Below are 19,119 nucleotides of genomic sequence, written 5' to 3' on the forward strand. Positions count from 1 at the left end.
TTCTGTGAAGTTAGAAAATCTCCTGAACCCTAAAATTTCTAGAAAATTCATTTCTTTTGTATGCAGTTTTAAACGATAGTTGATTTCCAATATTGTGCCAATTTCTGCTGTATAGGAACGTGACACAATCATACATCTATATGCGTTATTTTTTACATTATTTTCCATCATGGTCCTTTCCAGGAGATTGACTATAGTTCCCTGTGCTGTACAGTAGGACTGCATTGCTTGTTCAATCTACACGTAATAGTTTTCATCTCTAACCCAAACTCCCATCTCATTCCACTCCATCCCCCTCCCTCTTGGCAACCACAAGTCTCTTCTCTATGTTTGTAAAGTCTGTGAAAATTAATTTCAGGTAAAAATGCATAAGTATCAAGCTCAAACCCCATCCAAATTACAATAAGAATTTTAAAAAGAGCATAGAGGACAAAACGTCCTTACAGAAAAATGAAAGCATCCCAGAAAGATACACACAGAGAAGAGATCAAAGTTGTAACCTTCTATTTCCAAAATAAGCTAACAGACAAGAAAACAATGAAAAATAACATAAATCGGTATTATAAAAAATGAGAAAGTAGGTTGTGAAACTCAGAGAAGAAATTGAAGTAAAGGAAAAAATAATTTCTGAAATGAAGGCTAAATCAGAAAGACTGAAAAAGCAAATAAACATAACAGTTAATGCCTTATGAGAAATAGAAAGTGAAAAGAGAAACTTAAAAAAAACTTTTTTAAAAATCAGAAAGGTAGTGTACATCAAAGCTAGGTAATGAAGAGCCAACATAAGGAAGTGCTGAAAGAAAAAAAAAAGAAAAGGAGCAAAACAAATACATAAAGCTGTAACTCGAGGGCATTCCTTGGTAATCTGGTGGTTAGGATTAAGCATTTGCACCACAGAGGCTTGGGTTCAGTTCCTGATCTGGGAACTTAGATCCCACATCAAGCTGCTTCTGCCATAGCAAAAAACAAAACAAAACAAAACAAAAACAAACCAGAAAAACTACAAGAAAAATGTTCTTGTTGAAACTACCTATGAAGGAGCATATCTGTGGAGTTCCCTGGTGGCACAGTGGGTTAAGGATCCAGCATTGTCATTGCTGTGGTTTGGGTCACTGCACTGGCGCAGATTCGATTCCTATCCTGAAACTTCTGCATGCTACAGGTGAAGCCAAAAAGAAATTTCAAAAAGAAAAAGAGCCTATCTGTGTACCTGAGAATACTGATTCAGAATGAGCAATATCAAAATATATTACAGTAAAATTGCTGTACCTTAAGGAAAAAGATTAAAATATTGTGGGCATCTAAGCAAAAATAGCAAGTGATTTATTAGAGAATGAAATTTATGTTATCAGAGTTTTTGACTGTAGTACTTTATACCAAAAGAAAATGAAGTAATCATTTAATATATTCAAGGGGAAAAAATATTATCAACATTCAAGAACTCAAGGAATATTGCTCCCGTGAGCCCTTCCTAAGGAATCTACTTGAAAACAGACTTGGGACAACCAAAATAACTAGAGATATATCAACATGATTGATATGAGTATTAAACGTATCATACTTACAGACTACCAATTAAAGAGTGACATATGAAATGGCAGTGTGCCCAAACAGTGTAGATAGAGTATAACTGAAAAATTTTATGAGGGAAAGCAATTATTCAAAAAAAAAGTTTTTACCGATCTCTGCTTTTATACTGATTACAGCATAGCTGCAGTGTTGTTACTTTGCTACCGCTCTGTGTATAATGAAGGATAAAGTGAATGAGTAGTTATAGAATATTCTAATTCCATTTTTACCTGTGTTCTTGAGAACCATGTTTCTTAGTATGGGAAAAGAAATGCAGATGTAATACAGATGAGATTAAATTAAAAACGCTGTAGTCCTGAATTTGAATTGGAATGATCAGTGTGAGTCCATGGGGTATTTTGTCATATACATATGTGTGTATTACAAACACATATATATGTTTTTGCTTACACACACACACACACACACACACACACACATATACACAACATGTATATTTCGCAGGTCTGTCCACTAAAGAAGCCTAGAAACAGTCACCAATCCAGTAGCAAGAAGTGTCTATAGCATCCAGATCGTATACTTAAAATACCTTTTTGCACTAAAAGATCCAAAGCTTTTGATACAATGGCTGAGTTCAGGTCTGGGGAAGGAGCATTTCATCATATCAGACGGCAAGAAAGTAGAAGAACTCAGGAAGCTACCACTGACCACAAATGCGACAATTTGAATTTCTAAAGTATAATAATTATGATTAATGAAAACTCAAAATATGTTTAATTCATGTATTCATAACGATATACAAACAACTAATTAGTCAACTTCAGAGGATGATAGAGAAGGAATTCAATACCTTGAAAACTGCAAACAGGGAGAAAAAAGTGAGCATTTATCTTGCTTTTCTATATGAACTATACCACTGGGTAACCAAATAGTAGATGAGAGGAAACATCTCTTTATATATTCCAACTAAATGAAAAAAAGTCTAGTTTGAATACCATTATTTTGCAACTCCCAATAAATAAATGAACCTAGGCATTAAGCTTCAACAACTGCTGGCATCAAAAAAGAAAGCAATAATCAGACAATGATTTAAATCTAGGAGGGATGCTGCTCCACAGTTTAAAGAGCTGAAATATTTTAATCTCCCAATGACAACCCTATGTATATTATTTACATTGTGCCCTAATAAGGAGAATAATTTATTAATTTTCATCACGTAGGCATAAAAAGGGATTACTTTTTCCACATTATAATAAAGAATGGTGTCATATACATTTACAGATAGTGAATAATTATGGTTACTTAGATTTTGGTCATCCTTTTGTTTCGTGGGATCTACAATGACCAGCAAAATGGTTCAGTAAGTCACAGCTCCTGTGAAGTTCGGCTCAGTCAACAGATATGGCTAAAATTCAATTCCATGGATCGGAATCAAAATATTATAAAAGATGCACATGAACCATAGAGTGCTCTTCCGTGGGACGACCAGATGGGACGTCAGTGTGCGGCAGATCCTTATTATTGTGATTAATAATGATAGTTGAGAACTGATTTTCCTTTGCATCATGCTCTCTTTCTTTGCATTCAATTGCGCATATGAGATGGCTTAGCAACAGTAATAAAACCAGCACAATCACTATCTAGCCTATTTTTTTTTACCATTGTGCGGTATATTACTAATTGATTTGTTTCTTCTTGGAGGGCGCTGCAATATACTTAAAATGAAACCCAGCACCTAATGGATTTTTTCTCTACTCAGCTGTCTGAAACCAATCAGTACTCTGATGTTTGTGGGTTCTTTATACAATTTAAGTGCAAGTTAGTATTAAACTAGGTTTCCAGTCTGTGGTATAAGTTAGAACGAGATAAAGCAGTTCTTTTTTTCTCTCTCTCTCTCTTTCTCTCATAAAGGAGTTTTAATACAATAGTTTCATTTTTTTAAGTAAGAGAAGAAGAAAGAGCGGACTTTCTCCCTCCCCTGCTCCCAATCCAGGCTCCTCCTTGGGGGCCGTTTAATCTTCCAGTGGCTCCACAGAACCTCAGGGATCAAGGTAGACTCTCAGCTGGGGACCCTTGAACTCTCAGACCGGCAGTTCAGCATCGAGTCCACCTCACTGTGACCTTGATCTTCCCTCCAGAAACTAAGACTTTGCCTTATTGCTTATTACCCAGTCCTTCTCGTATCTCTGCTTCCTGACCTTACAAGCACTCCAGTTACTGGATTTCCCTTCTGACACCTCCTGGCTCCCCATGGCCTCTCTGGGGACCAAAGCCTTAGTGCTAAGCACCTGCTTGTTTGTTTCCTGATCGGTACTCATGGCCCCCTCTGCTAGGCTACGCTACTGTGGGATTTTCTGGAGTGGAGGATCCACCTGCCACGGTGTCCTGACCAGACTCTCACCAGTCCCTTCATGGTGGCCTGCCTACTCTCTGGTCCTGAGCAAGCTTAGTTGAGTCTGTCCTGGCTTTAACTGAGCCCTAGTTCATAGATTTAAAAGGGAAAAAACAAACAAACAAACAAAAAACAGACTCACAGAAAGGTTCCATGAGGCTTTCATGGTGACTATAGCACCTTTCCAGTCTTGAACTTGAACTCAGAATATCTATGTTTAACTCCTGGCTTGACTGATTATCCATCCTGTGTACAGCAGGCTGGTTCCCCTGGGAACATTTTCACATAATGCAAGTATTGTCTTCCCTCCACCATTGCCCCAAGCTAATATCTACTAATATGGATCTCTGGGGCCCTGAAATCTGGATTTTTAAAGGTCCTCAAGTCGTTTGGAAGCCACTGAATTCAGAGCTCTCCAAGCTCCCTTCTTGCTATGGCATACTATGATGTCTCTGAGATGCCAGACAGAATGAATGAAGAGCATGAACAGGATGAAGCTTCAGCAAGACAAGCCCACACTCATAAAACTCAGCCTTTGCACAGATGGCAAAAAATTCAGAAACCCTAGGAGTGGTGCTGGTCCGGATACAGAAATTAATTCCAGACAACTCTGGGCAGATAATGAGGGTCAGAGCCATCCAAGGAAGCAGGGAAGACACCCATGCCTGGAAGGCTGCTGAGAGCCACAGGATTCTGGCTGGCTGTATCATGGCTCTCACCTGGAACAGCAAATCTTCTATTCCCGTGGAATCCACTTTGGAAAGAGTTCCTGCTCTGGATCTTTCCATCAGCAGTCACTGAAAATGAAAACAGAATTTTGTGTATAGAAACCACCTGAGACTAATATATGTCCGCTGAGTTGGGGAAATACTGGTCCCTTTATTGAGAAACAGCCCTAGAGTCCCTTCTTTACGGACTGGGGAACATAAATCTTGAGATTCAGTATCTCTGCTTCCCTACAGTCAGAAATTGGAAAGGAAGTCACCGTTTTTCAACCAGATTCATTATGCATCTCTAATGCCAAACGTCATTAAGCACTTTGTTAGGCCATCATTTAATACTCACAGCAAGTCTAAGCACTAGGTATTATCATCTCCATTTGTTCAGATTAAGAACCTGAGGCTCAGAGAGGCGATATAATTTACCCCAGCTCTCACAGCTCCTCAGGGGCAAAATCCAGGATGAGAAAAGTTGGCCCATCTGAATCCAAAGCCCCTCTTCCTACCTCATCAGATGCTCAACTTGGCCAAGAAGTAGAAACCCAGCATCTCTGGGAAGATCTCGGAACCTCCAAGACAATGTTAAGCTAGGCTGAAGTTAGAAGAGGGTCCTTCTGAAGGACAGATGCTTGGGTAGGGTGTCAAGCCCATGCTTTCCAAGGCCGCCCCCAAACCCAGGCCCTGTGCTAGGCGCAGACTGCACCTGCAGAATAAGCTTCAAGAAGCTGGAGATCATGGGGAGGAGTATATTTTTTCCCTTCTTTTCTGAGCTCTCCTTTTTCTCCCCCGCTTCTATCCTCATCCCCAATTCACTGAGTTTAAATTCCTGGGTGCCGGGAGTTCCCTTTGCAACTCAGTGGTTAACGAATACAACTCATGTCCATGAGGACGCAGGTTTGATCCCTGGCCTCACTCAGCGGGTTGAGGATCCAGCATTGCCCTGAGCTGTGGTGCAGGTCGCAGATGCGGCTTGGATCTCGTGTTGCTGCAGCTGTGGTGTAGGCCGGCAGCTGCAGCTCCAATTCAGCCCCTAGCCTGGGAACCTCCACATGCCGCAGGTGCCCCCCAAAAAGATGAAAGAAAGAAAGAAAGAAAGAAAGAAAGAAAGAAAGAAAGAAAGAAAGAAAGAAAGAAAGAAAGAAAGAAAGAAAGAAAGAAAGAAAAAGAAAGAAAGAAAGAAAAAATAAAAAGTAAATTCTCGGGTGCCATTGGCGAGGGGGTCCGTATTCACAGAAACCCTGGGCGTGTGTCCCATTATCAGGAATAGCACTAGCCTCGGGTGCAGGCAGGAGACAGTGACACAGCTCACACTTTTAGAGGCTAGGACCTCACGGTGACCGTTCATACCCCTCGTATCCTTCCTTCCTTAGTCCTCATGCCAATCCAGCCCATTTCACAGACAATGGAACACAACCAAGATCCCACAATCAATAAGTAAAGAGGCTGCTCCCAAACCCACATGTTCTGGTGGATTTCAAAGCCCGTGTCCTTTCCACTTGGCCGTCTGGTGATTTGAGCACTGGCGACAGTAAAAGGACAGCTGGCCAAGCCTGCTCTGGTTGCCCCTTATAATACAATTAGATTAGAAACTTAACAGCCATTCACACCACAGATGAATGAATTCATCACCTTCTTGCCCTTGAAATGACCTTCAGAAACCAAATAGATATCAACATCTTCATTTGAAAAAAAAAACAAGAACGGAGCCCCGTAAGGTGTTGAGTACACTGCTGCGTCGCTGTATGCGTTGGAAGCCCAGCTAGAGCTTTGGTCTCCAGACCTTGGGGTCCGGGCACTGCCACAAGCTTACCACAGCCAGCCCAGTTTTAGATTAGCACAACTGCCTGGTGTAATGGCAATCTCATTGCTAATCATTAGTGACCCCAATTAGCCTTTCATTTCTGCCTCAAGTTTGTTGTAAGTCTTCAAAAGAATTTTACGTTTTAACAAACAAAGCTATATACCCCCAAATTAATTTTTTCATAATTTTCTGCAGGTAGAATCCATTTTATTCTCTTCAAAGGGAAATAATTTCTTAAGTCTTATCATGAGATTTTTGTGTTTTAAGTAGAAAAAAATTTATCAAGAGCACGTTGGGGGGATGTTTTTATAAGTTGTAAAAACATGTTAGAATTTCCGCCAGCATGAAATCTGACAATTCCCCCGAAGTCCCAGCCTGGCTCAGGTTGGAAGGAATTGCAGAGGCAGGGTGAGGGTATGCTGAGCATTGCTGAGGCACCCCCAGAAGCCACCTAAGAGCACTGGGTGCTCCAGGTGATGACAGAGTGCCAGGAAGTGGTGAAGGCCTGGCAAAAGAGGACATGCACCAGAGGCAGATGTGACCTGCTTCCCGGTTTCCTACTCTCTGTTACAGAGACAGCCTGAAAGCTGTTTTCAATGCATTTCCAAACCCAGATGCCGTGGAGGCGGAGGGCATGAAGCTGACTCTGTGTCCAATTTTCTTTTTTGATCTTCCTCCAGCTAAGAGGATCCTATATGCAGATTTCAGACCTTTGGGAGTAGGTTAGATCGAGTCCCAATAGTGCAGATTGAGCCCCTGTGGTTTGCCTAGCCCTGTACTGGACTCGGTGAGACCAGGGGGCGACCCAGACGCTGCCCAGGACTGTCTCCCCTGAAAGGGGTCTTCTTTCCCTCCCAGAACTCCCGCGGTGCAGTGTTAGCCCTTCTTCGCTCCAATGGCTTCTTTTTTTTTTCCTTACCGTCCTGTCTTGTTCCATCCCTTTTGATCTCCGTTTAGTAGGCTGTGAATTTCTTAAGACCAGGGTCCACGTCTGCTCTTTGTGTGTCTCTCCCCCAGCACCTGACCTGGGCATGCCACACAGGAGTCTGCAGTTTAAATGACGGAGTACATTGCTTGCCCAGACCTTGGTGCCACCTTGGAACGAGGTGTTGGTACCGTGGAGCCCACAGCTCAGAGGGAGCCGAGGGAGGCCCGTGGAGGAGGGAGGGCCAGGCCAAGCGAGTGACTGCCTTTCCTCTTGTGCCGCAGTTCACTGGCTGTTCACCACGTGCGGGGCCAGTGGGCCCCACGGCCCCACGCAGGCCCAGTGCAACAACGCCTACCGGAACTCCAACCTGAGCGTGGTGGTGGGGAGCGAGGGCCCCCTGAAGGGCATCCAGACCTGGAAGGTGCCAGCCACCGACACCTACAGGTGCGTATGGGGGAGGGGGAGGCTGAGGAGCAAATCCACCCTCCCGAAGGGGCCTGGGGTCCTGCCTGGGGAACCTGCCCCCCTGGGGTGCCCGGGCCGGCCGAGATGCTAGCGCATACAAGAGTATAAGGGCTGGAGGTGGGGAAATTTGGGATGACTGAATATGGCAAGAAAGGAAGCTGTGTCCCCTGTCCTCAAGGAGCCCACAGCCTATTTGTGGAAATGATAGGCACGCATGAGCTCGCTTCAGAACATTCTTTAGCTTTATTAATAATTATAATTATCATGGGCTGTTCGTTGAATGTTACTTCACGCTGTCCAAACGAGGCAATGAATGTGAAAATGTTTGGGAAACAAACGTGTGATGAGGAAACATGAAAGACGATTTCCTATCCTCGAGCCTCTTTTCCTGGGCCTCTATTGTTTGCAAGTAGCTATTCTGGAACTCTTGTCCCAGGCGAACCCCAACCCCACAGCATCCCATAGAGCAGGGCCAGGCTGGAGGGAGGCCAGGCTGGAGGGAGGCCCGACTCCAAAAGGCACTCAGCTAAGCGAAGCCAATGGCAAGGCTAAGACCCGCGGTTCCTAACCTCCAGCAGGCATCGGAATGACAGGAAGGCTGGTTAAAACCCAGATCGCTGCCCCACTCTCGGAATGTGTGATTTTATAGGTCTAAGTGGGTCCAGAACTATGAACTTCTTTTTTTCATGTTAAACATTTTCACATTCGTGAAGCACGTATGACAAACATTGACCTTTATTGGATGCAGCTTGAGGAGGGAGGGGTCTTCATGGTACGCCTGGTAGTCATCCCTCCATCCATTCATTGAGAATACGCTTTTCTAGCAAGTTCCCACGTGATGCCCATGCAGCCCCCAAGACCCACTGGCTTAATCACACCTCGGACTGTCATCCTCACACATGTCCTCAATGACGTGGGCGAGGCTAGGGCTTCAACCCTCCTTTTGCAGATGAGGAAACTGAGGCTCAGAGAATCAGGAGCCTCCCCCCATTCACTGGTCTGGAAATCAGCTCCAAGCCCCGAACTCAGAGGCACAGCTCTGCTGCGGGCCCTTCCCCTGAGCACAGGGCGCTGTGTAAACAGGAAGCACCGCAATTATGCGGTTGTTAGTGCAAAGGCCCCCGAGGCCCCATACAGTGGGAAGTGGGCTGCTCCCCCTCCCCCAGCCCCCACCCCCAGCACATCCTCAGCCTCCTGGGAGGGAAAGGGGCTTCTCAGGTTGCCCCACTTTCTGTGCAGCCCCACCCCTGGGACCTCAGTGTAAATGCGTTCCAGGGAGAGCCCTAAGTGCTTTTTAAATGACATTGGGGCAGGAATGCAATAACAAGGTTTGGCTGCAATCAGATTAGCTGCTCCAGGACCCACATGTCCCCAGTAAATGGCTGAAGACGGGCTACCCTGGCCCCACCACACTGAGCGGACCTGCCTCCCCTTCCTGCCTGGCTGAATTTCTAAGGGTCTCCACTGTCCCAGAGAGAAGGGTGTGAAGGTTTACTGAAGACCTATCAGGTATTTCTCCTTCTTTTAGCAGTGAAGTAGACGTCATTTTTATTGTTTTTGTTCATATTCCTTTGTTTCCATATGAAGAAACTGGAGTCAGAGAAGCTTAGCCACAGATCTAAGGCCACACAATCAGTGACAAAGCTGGATTTGGACCCAGGACCCTCAGGCTCAAAGTTTGTGTGTTCTTTCCACTAAAACCCACACCTGGCCTCTGAGAGGCAGGGAATAGGAACCGGGCGGGACATAGAGGTCAGGCCGCCCCCACCTCCAGGAAGCATCTGGAAATGAGAGCCTGGGAGAGGGGAGCCCCACCGCCTTGGCCAGCCTCACCCTTGGCACAGATCCCCATCTACAAAAAGAAACGTGGAGAAGAAAGCAGGGAGCCAGGGTAAGGCAGACAAAGACCTCAACAGTACAGGACCCATTGTCCCACCCCTGCCCAGGCAGCTCCCAACCCACACTGGCTGGACATCCCCTCCTGACTTGCCCACAGTGACGGCCACACAGCAGGCACCACTTACCGGGTCCTCCTGGGCTGCATTCTCTCTAAGACGGTATGAACCAGGCCCACTTCCAAACTCAGGCAGGCTGTTTCATCTCTTGCAGTTTTGTTTCCCCATCTATAAAACGCAATGGTTGGAGGCTGCAAACACCTGCCCAGCTGGCTGGGAAGATCAAGTGCAAGTGCCTTGCACATGCCCTAGAGGCAGTGGGTGCCTCGCCCAGCTGCAGAGAAATCAGCATTTCCAGGAAAAATTGTAGTTCCCCACTTCTCTGCTTTCCAGGACTTTTTCCTGACTTCTTCTGATGGGCCCATGTTTTGAAAGATTTTTGTCTGCCAACCTGTGCTTACTAAATAATAGTTCATTTTGCCATGTTTTATTAATCACAGCCATATCTAAGTCTAGCCAGGTTTCTAATCTGCATGAATTGCCACAGTATCTATTGTCACCTTGCCCACATCAGAACGGTTTCTGTGTCTCTCTTTAGAATACGGAGACTAGCTCGAGCCCCAGCTCTGCCCGCTGAATGCTCCTTGGAAAAACACACACAAGGAGCCATTTTTCTATTGGAGGAGGACACTTCGAAGTGTCTAAATTGGTCAAGGGGACATTGGGATCTGTGGGACTTCTTTTCGCCGGCCTGAGATAGCACCCTATCAAAATGAATGAATCCAACCCCTGAAAATGCTGGGTTTGGTTTTTGTTGTTGCTGTGGATTCCTTGTGGTTTTTTTAGGCCAATAAAGGCTGTTACAGATATTCCTGACCCTCCCCTCATCCTTGACCATGGATGCAGGAGGCTCAGGACTTGGACAGTAATGTCTGTTGGTCACATAACGTCACATGACAGAAGCAGACCATTTAATGATTTGCTATACAGGCCACACCAGAATGTCCCTAGGTCAGAATATCCAGGTTGAGACCTCAAGTGCCCTTTTTCTGGACAAAATTTTCTCCATATTCATTAGTTCTTATTTAGTAAGTGCAGTTCATCTAGTGAGAGAGACACGGGACACACAGGAGGGCGGACGTGGGAACGGCGAGGTTGGGAGGAGTCCGTCTGCTCCTGAAAGAGGGGGCGCTCAACTGGTGCTGCCTGGCTGCTGCCCGAGGCCTGGCCCTATTATCACCCCAGCCCACCTCTCTGTGGATGGGTCAGAGGGGTGAAGGAAAGGGAGCTAACCCTTATTAAGCACCTGCTGTCTGCCAGGGTGGAGCCGCTGTGGCCTGGGGGGCGCAAACACCCCCACTCTTTAACTGGTCATTGATCTGGGGTCCATCTCCCACCTTCTACTCCTCCGTCTACAGCCTCGAAGGAGGAGGCCCAGGAAGAGGAGAGGAAGGACCCGCTGGGAAGGGGACAGCGGGCAGGGGTGCGGCTACAGGGGCAAAACCTAAGTCTCCACCTCCGTGGCCCCCACTGCTTTCCTGCCCTGGGCTTCCCCCCCCCCGGATGTGCCTCTTCCTCTGCCCAACAGGAGAAGGGACGTGGTACCTAAGCCCTCCAAGTGCATAAGTCCTGGTGCCCAGACCTGCTCCCCTCCTGCTTTGCAAACCTCGGGGGACCATAGTAAGCACCTGTCAGGACACTGCGCCTGATGCTGAGTGTGTAAAGGGAACAAGATCCAGCCCTTGCCCAAGAGGAGCCCCCACTGATGCAGGAACAAAGCAGCTCAGTGTGAGGAAGAAGGTACTACCGTGGTACCGTAGGTGTAGGCAGAGCTGCCGCCGAGGCCTGGGAAGGGGCCTGAGCTCACAGGTGGCTTCCACAAGGAGACTGAGCCTGAGTTAAGTCCTGAAGGTGAGAGGGTTGTCTGTGAAGAAGACGGGAGCCTTGCTGGTGGAAGGAGCCCCTGGGACAAAGCCGGGGCCTGTGGGAGCTGAGCCGGGACCCTGTCACACACGTAGGTCCTTCTGGTGACCGCCTGATGGTGGTGGTGAGAGAAACAAGCGGGGAGGCAGGGGGAGCAGAGGAGGCTATGCGGTCACCCGGCAAGAGTCACAGGAGGCTGGACCAAAACAGGGAGGTAGAACCCACGTGACTGGAGGACTGAGGGAGGAGCCTGGGGGTGAGGCAGTACCTAGGGGGACAGCCAGGACAGCGAGTGACAGCTACAGTCCCGAGGACCCTGACTGAGAAAGACCCACAAGGCTTAGGGTGACAGAGAGGCACCTGATCCAGGAGATTGCTGAGTCATGGCTCTGAGTGCCCACGGTGGTGGGGGTGGAGGTGGATCAGAACAGGCGCATGAATTGTGGGGTGTGTGCTGGGCAAGAGCCTCGACCTTGCTGTCCAGTGGAGACAGATGCTGGCAGAGCCCAGCGCTGGAGCCTGCTGGGGATTTAGTGCCATGTGTGCAGAGAAGCTGGCCAGCCTCTCTCTCCTCCTGACTCCTTCTCCTCTTCATCCTCCCCCGCTCCCTCCAGCCTCCTGCTGCCTGTCTTCCTGCCTGCCTGCCTCTCCGGGGCTCCATGACCCTTCCAGCCCTCTTCCTCCCCCATTCACACACACACACACACACACACACACACACACACACACACGCACGCACGCACACACACACACACACAGGTAGCCTATAGGAACATCTGTCTAGTGCAGCCCACAGCTCCCGGTGGCAGTTCTTGCAGGGTTCACTTGTTCCTCAGGCATAAGGTACAAGAGGTCCCGCATCCCAGCTGGAGGCAGCCGAGCCGGCAGCCTGCCTGGGCCGCAGCTGTTCCTGCCGGCCTCTGCCACCAGCACTCATTTCCTCCCCAGGCGCCATGGACCAGCACTTGCAGCTGGATGACGCCGTTGTTCCGTTCCACGAACAGCCATGGGCACCTACCGCATGCCAGGCTCTGAGCCAGGAGGCTCCAGTTGTCTGCTGGGCACCGAGGAGGTGCCGCAGAACCTGTAGAGAAGACAGACTCGAGCCTTGCAGCCTTTGCACAGACCATAAGGCGGAAAGGTTCAATAACAGTCCGCAATGCCAGTAAAGTTCTAGACAGTTCTCGAAGAGAGTCACAACGCGTGATTAGCGGCCAGAGTAACTGTGCAGATAGCCATCCCCGTGAAGAGCCCAGAGCAGGGGAAGTCAGGGCTGGAGGGGGAAGGGGGAGCGTTGTGCAAAGATCCATGGCTGCAGGCAGAATGGAGTTGGGGTTCAACTCCTGACCCCTCGTATGACCTTGAAAGTGTGCTTTCCCTCCTCTCCAGGGCCCCTCTGTAGAAGGAGGGGTTGTAGGGAGAGGCCCCTGGGACGTCTTCCAGCTGCAATATTCCTGGGTCAGAAAAGTGATGGGGAACGAGGGGACCATGAGCCCTGCTCATTGGTACAAAACCAGAAAGGAACTGGGGCAGCCAGGAGCACAGGCCTCCACTGCTGAGCCCCGGGGCTGTGGCCTGATGGCTCCCATGACCCATCTGGACAATAGGTCTGAGCAGAGATCTTGCACCAACCAAGGCCTGCACATCCCTGCCACCTCCTGTGCTCTGACAGCAGCCCTGGGGGCTGAGACCATCTGCGGGGTGGACCTTGTTCATTTCACAGAGGAAACCGAGATGGGAGGGACTCACTCAGGGTCACCCTGGGAATCCGAGGCAGAGCCCAGCACAGCGCTTCCTGCTTCCCAGAGTGGGGTGCCCTCACTCCTTCCCCTCCATGCCCGGCAGCCCCTCCGAGGTGTGCTGCACACCAGCTGTGCTCTCCTTTCAGGATCTGGCAGGCAGCCACTTTGATTTGCTGCTAATTCTTTATTTAAAAAAGATTCACAACTCAATTACATCAGGTAACAATAGCTCACAGTCAATAATACAAAACGCGAACCCAATAAGCATCCATTCTGACCAGGGGACATGGATTTAGATGAGGAAAAACAAAAAAATTATAACATCAGCTTGTCAAGAACAGTATCCTGTAATTTCCAGTGAATTGGAATCACCGCGAGTCATTTTCCCCACTTGAGTGGCAGGTATATTAATTTGCTGTCGCTTGTCAACCATCAAAAATAAATTGTTTACCAGGGATGTGAAGAAAGCTTCAGAGAGTCAGGCTGAGGTTATCATTCTGGCACAAGTTTGTGTCACATGGTTCGTACAGTGCAGGGGTCTTCAGAAGAGCCAGGGCTGGCCTGTGCTCCCACTGGCTCCCTGTGGAGGCAGGTCCTGGCTGAAACTAAATGCCCTTGACCCTGGCCCCCGGGCCCTGCTCCACCTCTTACCCTGCTCTCTGGAAACCCGGGCCTCATTCACTGTCCCCCTTCTGCCTCCCAGAAGTCACCCCAGGAGAGGAGGAGACAGGCTCCCCCAGGGGTGCATCAGGGCAGCAGCCACTATTTGTTACTCACTAGCTGCCCGCCCCTGCAGGGGCTGAACCAGGGCCCTAATAGGCCTTATCTCATTTAACTCTCACAACAACCTTTCAAGGTAAATGTTATTACCTCTTTTTATAGATGAGGAAACTGGAGCTCAGAGAGGGTACATAACCTCCCCAAGGTCACCCAGCTGGTGAGTGACAGGGCCAGGACCAGAAGTAAGCAAATGTTCAGGAGGTGCTGGCTCTCAAGGTGGACCAAGTGCAGGGCGGCCACGTGGGTGGGAAGTGTCTCACCTCGCCCCAGGCCAGGCGAGGGTCAGAACTGGATTTGGATCCAGGTCTGTCTACATCCAGCCTGTGCTTTTTTCACTGTGGCACAGCCCACCCCTAAGGAGATTGGCCTTGTCTAGCAACTGGAAGCTTTCACCGGAGTGAGGCCCTTGGGGGGGGCGGGTTTCAGGCCTCAAGCCTGAGGCTGCCTCCTCTGCAGCTAGTCCAAGTGGCAGCTGCCAGCTCCTCATGGCTTTAAGCCAGTCTGAGTCCCATTGAAATGTGGGGCTGAGGCCATGACGCAGGAAATTAAAACCAAACCACTGACAGGGAGGGCCAAGCTCCTCTGCCTCCTTTGGGGTCCTTAGAGCTGACCTCAGTCCAGAGCCTCCCCGCCTTGCATTTGGCTGCAGTCTGCAATCTTTTCTCTTCCTCTGCTGACTTCATGAGGCCTCCCTGCCCTCATTTGTATCATTGATGTGGGGCTGAGGCGAACCAAGCTGTCCCAAGTCACACAGCCAGCAGAGCATCCAGCATGTGACTCAGAATTTGGGGTTCTTTTCATCCCATCTCACTGCGAAGAACGAGGTCAAGAACCAGGTGGGGCTGGAGTTCAGACTTGGTTGGAGCAGGAGAAATAGGAAAGAAGGCTCTCGGGAGGGAGAAAAAGGCGTCAGGAACAAACAACTTCTAAACTATAATGATTTGGCTAAATTTAAACATGTGAAAGAGTTCAGAATGATTCATAATGCATGCAGATTGATGCAAATGAGTATGCAAATGATGCGGAGGGGATGGGAAGGGTGCAGCTTACCTCCCAGCCACAGCAGGAGTGGGCAGGGCAAGGACTGCCTCTCGGCGATTTCCAAGCAAACCTCACCTTCGGGTTGAAGCAGCTCTCACAGGCCACTCGCCAAAGCCCCCAAAGCCCCGGAACCCTGGGCTGGGCGAGCAGGATGGAGGCGGTGATCCCCACACTCCAGAGTCTCTGGACCCCCACCTCCCACCCCACCCCCTGAGCCAGGCCTCCCTTCTCTGAGCTAAATAATTCAGCCTGCTTGCCTTGCACCCATGAGCCTTCCTTTTTCCTCGGCCTTCGAATTGTGCCCATGGCTTCTCCTTTCCGCATGCGTCAGGAGGGAGGGTTTGGCTGAGGGTCTGCGTGACTTAGGATGGGGCAACGGCTTCTCAGACCACCCTCACGCCTCCCCATAAACCTCACAGCAGCGTGTTGGAGGGGAAGAGGCCTCCAGGAGGGAAAAGGTGGAGGTGTGGACCAGGGTTTGCCCGGTCCACGTCATCTTTCTGGCCTTGGTTTTCTCATCTGTCAAATAAGATCGCTGACAGCGACCGCTGATGGCTATTGCGGGGGGGGGGTGCCATATGCATTCACGCCTGGCACATTATGGGACGCTCAGGCACTGGCCTTTCATCGCTCTGCAGACCTATAGCTCCCCTCTCCCCCCCCTACTCCCAGCCACCTGGCTTTCCTCCCCCTTCACTTCTGCTCACACAAGCCCTGCCCCCTACCTCTTTCTGCTGGTCTGAGAGTCCTACCCCCCACTGCAAAGCCAACTTCAAACCTGCACCCCACAGTCCCCCCAAACCAGTCAACTGCCTCCATGCCTGACAGCCGTCTGCCTCTTTCCCAGGGCCCCGGATTTGTGCCCCTTTCCCAGGGCTTTCACCCCGTTATCTCCTTTTGATGTTGAACCTCCCCATGCCCTTGTGAGTTTGGAAAGGAATAAATGGTTCTTCTTTGACGAGGAAAGAAGATGGGACTCTGAAAGGACACACAGTTAGGAAATGGTTCACTCTGGGCATGGGACCCCAGAGCTCTTTGGTCCCTCCATTGTGCTCCCCTGCATTGCCACCCCCTCGGTGCGATTTCCGTGGCATAACTCTGACTGTCTCCCCAGTTTCTCCATAAACCCCTTGAGGGCCTAGAGCCCGTCTCTAGTCTCGTCTTGGGCACACAGCCTCACGCCAGTTTGCAGCGAGCTCCCATCAGTGCCTGGCCACCAAAATAGGGCAGTGGGCATGAGACTCTCTTTTGCTCTCTGCAGAGACCTCTGCTCCTGGCCAACCACATTAGCCCCTCGCCAGCTCTCCAGGCTCGTCCCTGCAGAACGGGGCTGAGCTCCACCTTAGGAGCGCCCCCAGGAGGTCCCTTGCATGCTTGGAACATAAGACATTTCCAGGAATTACAGGTGGAGAAGCCACTGTGTGTGCGCATGTGCAAAACCACCTTGCAGCTCTCCCTGGAAGCTTTTCATAAAGGACCTTGGACCTGAACACACAGGGACACGAAAGCCCCTTGAGTCCCTTTCCCTGGCAGCCCGTCTCTGGGGAGGTGTGTGTAGCGGGTACCCCACCCTCCTGATACGGTTCACCAGTTGGGTTCTTTCTCCCCCATCCTTACTTGACTTCATCTCAACAATCCAAGAGGCAGCAGACACACTCCCGCGTCCCCACACTGTTTTTATTTTCGTCGTGATTGGTTGTTTGTCGTCGGTACACATATTGCTCCAGAAGGAGTTACTGGCGCCGTGGGAATAAACAGTCTGTGCTCGTAAACACCTCTCTCCTCCGTCATGTGGGACTCCTTGTGTCTAGATGCCGCGGGAAGACTTTAAAACTTTGTACCAAGTCAATTACTACTACTCCCACCAGTAGTAATAATAATGAATACTTAGCGAGTGCTTATTAAGTGCCAGCCACAATCCTAAGACTTGCATGACTTAATTTCTTTAATCTTCACCCCATGGTGGGCTGGGAGGTAGGTTTTCTTATTCCCATCCTACAGATACGGAACAGGAACATTTGTTCCTCGTCAAAGCTGGGCCACCTGAGTCCTTTGATCTTGGACAAGGAGAGGCATCCTTGACAGGAAATCCCAGGAGTTCAAGATGCCATCAGCCCAACACCCCACATGAATACAGACTCTCCCTGTCTGTCTTCTCTTTCTCTCCTCTCCCATCTCCTGCTCCCTCTCTTCCTCTCGTGTGCCCTTTACCTGCCCTTTCCCTTCCTAGCTCTGTGCACGAGACGATTCCCTGTCCGTCTCTGAACTTGGCAGTCTCTCCGTGGAGAGGGGACCCTCCTTGCCGACCTCATGGGTTGATGCAGGGGCCAGCCCTCCAGCACGAGGGTGGTGCGCTGGGCCCGCTGGGAGCTGCTGGGTGGGGGCAGGAAGGGAGTCGGACTTCGTGGCCCACGCGCTCTGTCCTGTTGCAGCATCTCAGGCTATGGAGCCGCCGGCGGGAAAGGCGGGAAGAACACCATGATGCGGTCCCACGGCGTGTCTGTGCTGGGCATCTTCAACCTGGAGAAGGACGACACCCTGTACATCCTGGTCGGGCAGCAGGGGGAAGACGCCTGCCCCAGTGTAAGTGCCCAGAGCCAGGTTTCACCTCCCCACTCAGCGGGACCCCGGCAGGTCCCTCAGAGGACACCAATGCCAGACACACTCCTTCTAGAAGCTCACGTTCAAAGACGGCAGGAATCACCCTTTGTTCCACCTGCAAATGCCCCTCCCTTTCCATGGCCACTTGGGGGCAGGAGAAAGCGGGCAGTGCAGCTGTTGAGAGGCACATCCTACAGCAACTGAGGCTGAGGCTGGGTTTCCTGAGCAACCCTTAAAACTGAAGAACTGAGCTTGAGCGGACAGAGGGTTGTCCTTCACAGCAAAAGTGTGAGTTGAAACTCACTTCCCACACTTTCTCAGGAGGGCACCGTTGTCTTTAGCCTTGTTATTATAAACGGGAAAATACTGGAGTTCCCGCTGTGGCTGAGTAGGTTAAGAACCCAAGTAGTATCCATGAGGATGCGGGTTCGATTCCTGGCCTTGCTCAGTGGGTTAAGGGATCCGGCATTGCCACAAGCTGTGGGTTAGGTCATAGATGCGACTCAGATCTGGCGTTTCTGTGGCTGTGGCTGTGGCCAGCAGCTGCAGCTCCAAGTCAGCTCTTAGCCTGTGAACCTCCATATGACACAGGAGGGGGCCTAAAAAGCCAAAAAAACAAAACAAAACAAAACCCAAAAAACAAAAAACAAAAAAAACACAGAAAAATATCAGACTAGACATGTCTTGTTCCGCTCAAAATCACAGACTTATAGCCACATATAGGTACATAAAACCATAGAAAAATTTCTGAAAGATACACATAGCAGTGGCTGCTTCTGGAGGGGGGCCTAGAGTTGAGGGTGCTTTGTCAGTAATGTCTGAGAGGATTACAAAAAGAATGCATTCACATATTATTTATTATTTGTATGATTAAAATTGTTGACATTTTTTAAAGCATGGACTCAGAGCTGGGAGAGCATATATTCCACGTTCCCATTTCACAGATGAGAAAATGGAGACCACAGCGGTGAAGGGACCTGTCCAGGCCACTCACCACCCAGCACAGAGACTCTGGCTCCTAGTTTGGCTGCCCCACACTCACTTGGGCCTCAGTTTCTACAGCCTTTTCCCCTTTTCACTTATAACCCATCCCTTGGCAAGCCAGACAACCCCCAGAGACAATGCTTCATTCCTGTTCCTGACTCCACTAGGACGTTTAGCTGTCAGAGAGGGAGAGCGCCAACAGTGGCACTTAAAGCCAGCCGTGGCCTAAAATGACCAGGAGGGTGAGACAGAGGAGACAAAAAAAGCAGCAGCCATGCCTCTTGCCTGTGCTGGGAAGACAGGACCCTGGTGGGAACA

The 19,119-nt window shown here is 49.5% G+C and overlaps 1 protein-coding gene across 1 annotated transcript in view; it reads left to right on the plus strand.

Annotated features, from left to right (window-relative positions):
- The window catches only part of LOC125128492 (ALK tyrosine kinase receptor-like), a 64,989-nt gene that overhangs the window by 2,636 nt on the left and 43,234 nt on the right, over nt 1–19,119 (plus strand). Inside the window, exons 3-4 of the mRNA XM_047782820.1 lie at nt 7,525–7,814; nt 17,649–17,799. Of these exons, the coding sequence (XP_047638776.1) occupies nt 7,525–7,814; nt 17,649–17,799 (441 nt within the window). The remainder of the gene's footprint in view (nt 1–7,524; nt 7,815–17,648; nt 17,800–19,119) is intronic.

Source organism: Phacochoerus africanus, chromosome 5, assembly GCF_016906955.1.
Source record: "Phacochoerus africanus isolate WHEZ1 chromosome 5, ROS_Pafr_v1, whole genome shotgun sequence".
In the NCBI taxonomy this organism is placed as follows: domain Eukaryota; kingdom Metazoa; phylum Chordata; class Mammalia; order Artiodactyla; family Suidae; genus Phacochoerus; species Phacochoerus africanus.